Below are 8,195 nucleotides of genomic sequence, written 5' to 3' on the forward strand. Positions count from 1 at the left end.
TGGTACTGGCACAAAAACAGAAATACAAATCAATGGAACAGGATACAAAGCCCAGAGATGAACCCACGCACATATGCTCACCTTATCTTTGATAAGGAGTTAAGAATATACACTGGAGAAAAGACAACCTCTTCAGTAAGTGGTGCTGGGAAAACTGTGTGAATTCTTAGAATCGCATCTTGATCCTTTTTTCATGGACACGATATTTTATCTTAGGATATTGATAGTTTTTTATTACTTGAAGTTTTCTTCTCCAGGCATATTGTCTCCTCCAAGATGCTGTCTGCTCTTGGTTCTATTTGTCTGTTACATGAAATGCCTTCCTTACATATGGATCTTTGGGTGCCTGTTCAAGTTTAAGAACAGGGCTCTAATATGTTATCTGGGAATTTCTGTAGGTGTGGTTGGGACTTGGTGGGTGAGGCTTTTTTTGTGAGGTGCTCTGGCCAGCCTGTTTCATTAGGGGGAAGTACCTTAAGTCTTTTATCTTAGGCTAGTCAGATTCCCAAGAAATTTCTTCAATTGTCTGCCTTCTGCCAGGAGGGACAAAGTCAGCTGCCAGTGTCTGGGAGCACAGGGGGAAAGAAGGCTGGTGGACACTGTACAGCCAATACAGAAACTTCCACCAACTCTCCTTTCAGTAGAGTAGCCTCACTCTCTACTGTGCCTGGTGTCCTAGGCTTCTGCAGGGTGATGAAAGGGCAGCTGGCTGGCTACACAGGGGAGCTGAGTGGGTCTAGAGGTCTGATGCTTTAATTGTCTTTTAACTGAACCTACATTTTTAGCCCCATTTCACTCCCCCTTCCAGAGGTTCCTTGTGCCAATTCTTCAGCCTTTGGCCGGGGGTGGGGGGGGCTCTTCAATGATGAAAACTGGGTTCTTAGATTTTCCTACTGCTGACCTAGGATCCAGCCTTCTTGGGTCTGCTAACTCAATCACAGTCTATCTGCTTTCCAGCATCCAAAATTTTGTTACTGTTGATGACTCTTCCTTTTCACCCTCATGGGCTTATGCCATTAAGAAAATCTCTTTCCTGTCATTTTAGTGGAGACTTCAGAGCAAATGGACCTAAATATGTGTTCAATATACCATGTAGTTATGGTATATTGTTCAAATTTCTAAAAATCCTTAAAATTTTTAAGGAAATTCTCATACCAGTAACAAAGATTTTCTTAAGTTTTAGATTACAAAGCATCTTTAACACGCATTTTCTTTGAAACTGATGACAACTATGTAATGGTAAAGATTATTGTTTCATAGATGAGAAAAACCAAGAAAAACGAGAGGTACACATCCTTTATTTAAAGCAAACAGAAAACGTATGTGCCAAATCTAGAAGTTTTTTTATAAGAATTTATTAGAAATGTTAAAAATCAAGAAACTTTGCATAAAAAAATCCAATTTTCAGCAGCTTGAAAAATTGGAAAATGGGGCAACACTGGGCCCACACTCCCCATGGGGACAACCATTCGGAGCTGAATCTGGGCTGCCTCTTTCAGGTGGGGCTGAGCCCTCCAATTCACCCCACCTCCACCCAGCTACTTCACTCATGTGTTACCAGGAGACATTTGTTTTGTTTTGTTTTGCGGTACGCGGGCCTCTCACTGTTGTGGCCTCTCCCGTTGCGGACCACAGGCTCCGGACGCGCAGGCTCAGTGGCCATGGCTCACGGGCCCAGCCGCGCCGCAGCACGTGGCATCTTCCCAGACCGGGGCACGAACCCGTGTCCCCTGCATCGGCAGGCGGACTGTCAACCACTGCGCCACCAGGGAAGCCCACCAGGAGCCATTTGAATTTGAGGCCAGAAAGAAAGAAACCACTTTATTTGGAAAGGCAAAATGGAACTCAATATATATGCAAAAATAAATCTATAATGCAAGCCACTTCTCTGGGTCCACACAGTGTCCACCTTGTCTAGGTTAAAGGGGTACCGCAGAGATTAGAAAAGTGAATAACAGGCACAAATGCAGAGAATATGCATATTTTGTCTCCTTTCCCCCACACAAGCTGCATATACTCGTGTAAACATTTTTGATTTGTAAAACATGTCTAGTACTGCAGACAAATGTGCTGGGACGAAAGGAAATGAAGTCACTAAAACAGCAACAACAGTAATTTACCTGGCTTGGTTCATCAAGGTCGCATTTGATGATAAATTCCCACAGGGCCTCAGGTGAGGAGGAGGGGATAAGGATATCCAGGTGCACAGGGGTAACAGATTTTTTCCTACTTACATCCATAAAGGCTGCTTTTTTTGTTTTTAAACCTACAGCAAAACTGAAAGAGACATTACACTCCAGTTTAACTTTAAATTTTATTCCCAGGATCCTCTAAATAAAAGCAGCTCTCAAATCCTAGCTCCAGCTTAGCCTCTAACCAGCAGGGTACTTGGAAAGAGTCTACCTTTCAGAATCGTGGATTCTCTGTGATTGAAGATGCAAATTACATCCCCGACTCTGCTAATCTCCTGGACCTTCCCCTGTTTCTTGCACCTGAAAAGAGTCTCTGATGGCTCCCCAGTTGGGCTGGAATATCCTGGGTTTTTTTGCTTTTTTTTTTTTTTGGCATGCTTAGCATTTGTGGGAAAAGAAGATGTCCTAACCAGCTTCAGAAGGCACAGAACTAGCTTTTTAAAGTGGAGTAAGTTCTGCTGGCTCAGAAGGATCTCAGTATTTTGCAGATCATTTTGCTCTCAATGGTCCTTAAAGAAGCATTTGCCTAGCTAGCCCAGCCTCCTGCAGAAGGGGACTGCCCTGACATTAAGGCCATGTGAGTGGGATGAATTACAGGGGTGACTGTTCAAGCCAATCCAGACAAGGAATCATTAACCGGTTGGAGGAACCAGAGCCATAAAGAGTGAGTGCTGTGACTAGGGCTGGTTCTCCATTATTCATGAATTTACTGAGTGCCTACTCTGTGCTAAGGCACTGTTTTTAAGCGCTGGAGACCAAAATAAAAATTGAGATGACTCTTGCCCTCAGGGTTTAATATAGTAGCTCTTAAGTCAGGATTAGAGCAGGGGTTGGCAAACTATAGCCCAGGCAGGCTGTTTTGTCAATAAAGTTTTATTGGAACGCCAGCCATGCTCATTCGTTTAGGTATCGGTCACCGATGTTTCTGCACTACAACAGCAGGGCTAAGTAGTTGCAACAGAGACCATATGGCCCGCAACGCCTAAAATATTTACTATCTTGCCCTTTACAAAAATTGCCGATCCCTGCGTTAGAGGAAAGCACTGACATATAACTAAGAAATGAAACAGGTAGTCAGGGAACATAAATGATTTGCATAATAAAATCTCAAAGAGCAAGGAGGCTGGTTGAACTAACCAAAGCATGAATTTTATGAGGCTTGACACCTTTGAAGAGATAAGTCAAAATAAAGTTGCTTCTAAAATGCAAATTAACTATATGCACTGGTTTAAAACACACAAACAAGGCAAGCCAACCACTTGATCTGTGCAAACGGAAAAAGGGATCAGTTCCAACATCTAAAGGAAACTGGTTGTGATGAGTCCAAATACAAAAACAGGGATACTGTCATTTATAGCTGCTCTACAGGATTTTTCAAGGGTAATTTTGACTCTGCTTGATTTTTCCTTTAGGGCACACTCTGAACTTTGGAACCTAATGCATGCACAGGGTCGTGACTTCACAGTACTTAACATTAACACGCTAAAGCACCTGTCTTAATGAACAGGTAAGAATGGTTCGTATGGAAATTCTCTGGAGGTCCAGTGGTTAGGACCCTGAGCTTCCACTCACTGCAGGAGGAACCGGATTCAATCCCTGGTCGGGGAACTAAGTTCCCATAAGCCGAGTGGTGTGGCCAAAAAAAGAATGGTTTTTATGTTACGCTCTGTTTTTTTTATGTTTTCATTTTTAAACAAAGGAAGAGAGGCTGCTTTAGCACTTGGGGTTGATCAAAGCAGTCTGTTTTCTTTGCTATTCGAAACCAACTGGAATCAAACTGGTGTTAAATGTGAATTCCTTCTAAAGAGAACGCTCATTAAATACAGATAGCCATAGCCTGGCCCTGGGGAAACCACTGGAATTAATGAGTGTTTATAGTTCTTGCCCTTTCATTCTCCAACAGCTTAGACAAATCTCAAGGGACCACTGCTGAAAGCATCCTGCTGCAAAAAACAAGAAAATCACCAAAAGCTTCAAGCAGAAAATGCCAAGGACAGGGGTTGGGGAGCGGATTCTTCATAAGAACACCAGGTGCTAAGAAAATACGGAGGAATACGGTACAAAGGGTACTTCAGTATATTGTGGATGCTGCCACTGAAATGCAGGGTACATGTCCGCTTGGAGGACAGGCTCCAACTTTCCAAGCCACTGTCCTTACATGTAAAAGCTCTGAGGTGCACCCAAAAAGGTGCACGGTAGCTGATGGAGGAGTTAGAGGTAGTAAAAGTGTGCATATAAAAATCAAACCTGTTTTGAAAAAGCCCACTGTAGAGAGCATGCTTCAGAATGGAATTTGGCTGTATTCCAGAAAGTAAGCTGCATTTCAGGAAGGACATTAAACTAAAAGATTAGAAAACATGCGAATTCCCAGGCGGGCCAGTGGTTAGGACATGGCACTTTCACTGCTGAGGGCCAGGGTTCAATTCCTGATTGGGGAACTAAGATTCCCCCCGAAAAAGAAAACAGTGTGCCGGTCTTCCCCCATGGCAGAAGGGGGCCCAGGTGATGTACAGTCTCACATCCACCAGAAAACGCCAGCACACTTCCAAATGCTCTAAGAAGGCTTTGCACTAAGTCACGACACTACACGCCCCATGGAAAGTTAACGTGCAGCTCTACTGTACCCCACTGCATCCTTACTCAGGAAACACAGGCTCTGTGGTCCTGAGATTTCAGCCCAGCCTGAAAAGGCTGATGGGCAAAGCCTTAGTATTTTCCACCCAGGGGAGAAAAGATACATTTTCTTACATCTCATGACAAAAAACAACAACAAAACACAGAAGAAGAACCTCAGAGAGATATGTTGGTTCATTAGGCTGCTTTTTCAATCCCCCTCCCCCAAAATGCTGCCCTAGGGGACAGCTGCAGTGTCTCCACTGGTAGCAAAGACATTTTCAAGAGTCAACAATAAAATACAAAAGTTGATTTACAACACACTAAAAATATTTGCCTCCTCCGGCCCCAAAACAACCCTAAATAAGTAAAGAAGTCTTTTTCTTTCCCCCACTCCTAGCCCTTTAGCTTGCGACTGGCTGGCAGTGATTTTTCCAGCAAGCTATTCCTCCATCTGTGCCCAGGCCTCCTCGGCTTTCTCGTAGTACTGGTTGGCCAGCCGGCCCTTCATGGCTTCCATTGCTGCCTCGGCTGCCTTGGTGTACAAGTCGCCTGAAAGAAAGTGAAGGGGTGAAGCACCTGTTATTTTTTGCCACCCAGTGTCCCCGACCCCCTCTCTAGAAGATCACCCCTCAGTTACCCTTTCTTGCCTCTCCCTCCACATAACCTGGTTGGGGCTCTGGGTGGGCATGTGATTCAAGCCTGGCCAATCAAAGCACTTTCCCATTCCCCACCAGGCCACAGGGAGTGGTCCACATTTAGGCACAGCCAATCAGAGTAAGCCATCTCAATAAGCACAGTGATTGGTTTAGGGATGGGTAGGTGATTCCAACTGAGCCAATGAGAATCAGGCTGAGGGCTTTTACGGGGCAAATTGGGAATATATGAAAGTAGAAAAGATAAAGTATAAGAAATAAAAATTATGAACAACCTCACGTCAGTTCTGGACAGGTTTTGCCACCAAATGAATTTGTGCAAAACATATAAAAATACTTGGTTTTCTGAGCTTTTTGGATTTAGAAGTTTCAAATAAAGGACTGTAGAGCTGCAGTATTATTTGCTTGATTTTGTTACACCACCTTAAAAAATAACTTTTAAACTTAGCCTCATCCTATACCTGTGAAATCAGGAGCTCAGTATGTCTATCATGATATTTAAAAAAATACATATAGGGACTTCCCTGGTGGTGCAGTGGTTAAGAATCCACCTGCCAATGCAGGGGACGTGGGTTCGATCCCTGGTCCAGGGAGATCCCACATGCCACGGAGCAACTAAGCCCATGCACAACTACCAAGCCTGCACTCTAGAGCCCGTGAGCCACAACTACTGAGCCTGCACACCACAACTACTGAAGTCCACGCACCCTAGAGCCTGCACACCACAACTACTGAGCCCGCGTGCTGCAACTACTGAAGCCCGTGTCCCTAGAGCCTGCGCTCTGCAGCAAGAGAAGCCACCGCAATGAGAAGCCCACGCACTGCAAGGAAGAGTAGCCCCCGCTCATCGTAACTAGAGAAAGCCCGCATGCAGCAACGAAGACCCAATGCAGCCCAAAATTAAAAAATTAAAAAATAAATACACACATATATATCTCATATATATATAAAAGTGTGAATCAACTGATGAATGTATAAACAAAATGTAGTATCTATACAATGGAATATTATTCAGCAATAAAAAGGAATAAAGTACTGATACATGCTACAACATGAATGAACCTTGAAAGAAGCCAAGACACAAAAGGTCACCTATTATACGATCCCATTTATATGAAATGACCAGAATAAGTAAATCTATAAAGATGAAAAGTAGGTTAGTGGTTGCCAGGGATGGAGGGAGGGGGAAATAGGGAGTCACTGCTAACAGGTACCAGGTTTCGTTCTGGCGTGATGGAAATGTTCTGGAATTAGGTGGTGCTGATGATGGCATAATACTGTGAATATACTAAAACCCACTGAAATTTACACTTTAAAATGTTGAATTTTATGTTATGAAAATGTCAGCTCAATTTGTGAATTAAAAACAAACCTCCCAAACTCCTAATATTTGACTATTAAAATATAAAAATGTTCGTCTGCATACCAACTGCATAAAGCCCCCTTCTAAGCCAGCATTATATGGGTATCCAGCCCGGCAAAAATACAGGGCCAGTACAAATCTTTCTCCCAGCCAGAACTGAAAGAAGAGACTCAGTCTTGCACGTTGTTGTAACTCCCAGCGAGACAGGAATTACGTCTCTCACTGTCTAGCACCGTCCCACCCCAGGGGCAGGTCTGCCGGGCCCTACCTGATCTCTGCGGGTTCTTCTCCAGCCCGCAGCCGCCTGTGAACAGCATCTCTGCCTCCCTGGCCAGCAGCAGGTACCGGGGCTCATCGTGCATCCCATCATACTCCCCACCTTCATCACAGTCAGTTGTCTCCAGGGCAGTGTTGTACCAGAGTAGAGCCTCTGGCCAGCTTTGGGACCTTGCCAAGAGACACAGAGGAAAAGAGGGAAGTTACCATAGCAGCAAGGCAGGAAGGAGGAGGCCCATCAGCAGGAAGGGTAAGTCAGGAATCCCTATGGGGCCACCACCTCTGATTCAGGACCCATAGGACCCAATGCCACCACATCTAAAGGGTGTCATTTACATTGTAGATTTACATATTTATTACAATAATGCTCAAGCAGTTTTCCCTAAAAAAATTGGGATAGTACAACAATTTTCCAACAGATGGAAGTAGAGCATCCTGAAGAAGGGGAACATTTTCCTCATTTGCACGAAATTGCCCTATGGGAATTCCCTGGTGGTCCAGTGATCAGGACTCAGCACTTTCACTGCCGTGGCCCGGGTTCAGTCTCTGGTCGTGGAACTACGGTCCTGAAAGCCGCACGGTGAGGCAAAAATAAAAATAAAATCACCGTATGGGTGATTTTTGCATTAACAGTGGCTGGTATCCCAGCCGATTTGCCCTGTGACTCACACAGGAGAGAAGGTGGGTGGGGGACTCTCTGTCGAGGCCTCCAGAACCTTCTCACAGCAGTCATTCAGCCCCATCTTCTGCTCTGCCTCTTCCGGCCAGCTCTGGCTCTACTCCAGCAAATGCAGAGTTTACCCGAAATAGCTGACTTCCCCCTTCTGGCTCCGCCCTCTACCCTCAACTCTTTCTCCTACTGCAGCACATGAATGGCCAAACCACCAAGGGCGTATGCTGAATTCAAGTTCCAGCTGAATCTGAACAATACAGAATAAAGAGCAAACAGGGCAGTGGGCTCTTTTCCTCGGGGTGCACTAATGCATATTACCAAACATGTGAGTAACTAGAGTGCATCAGGAACGAGCAAAGAGAGACACAGAGAAGAAGGTCTATGGGCCTCATGAAACGTTCCAGGAGCAACAGCTATATATA

The 8,195-nt window shown here is 44.6% G+C and overlaps 1 protein-coding gene across 2 annotated transcripts in view; it reads right to left on the reverse strand.

The window, feature by feature from the left end:
* Positions 1-1,805: 1,805 nt before the first annotated feature.
* Positions 1,806-8,195, reverse strand: part of EEF2K (eukaryotic elongation factor 2 kinase) — a 64,073-nt gene continuing 57,683 nt past the window's right edge. For both annotated transcript variants that reach the window (XM_024744173.1, XM_024744172.1), the window contains 2 exons: positions 7,093-7,271; positions 1,806-5,357 (listed from right to left, as the gene is read on the reverse strand). In XM_024744173.1, coding sequence (XP_024599941.1) covers positions 5,248-5,357; positions 7,093-7,271 — 289 coding nt within the window. In that variant the 3' untranslated portion in view covers positions 1,806-5,247. The remainder of the gene's footprint in view (positions 5,358-7,092; positions 7,272-8,195) is intronic.

This window comes from Neophocaena asiaeorientalis, unplaced genomic scaffold (genome assembly GCF_003031525.2).
Source record: "Neophocaena asiaeorientalis asiaeorientalis breed wild unplaced genomic scaffold, Neophocaena_asiaeorientalis_V1.1 scaffold91, whole genome shotgun sequence".
Taxonomy (NCBI): Eukaryota; Metazoa; Chordata; class Mammalia; order Artiodactyla; family Phocoenidae; genus Neophocaena; species Neophocaena asiaeorientalis.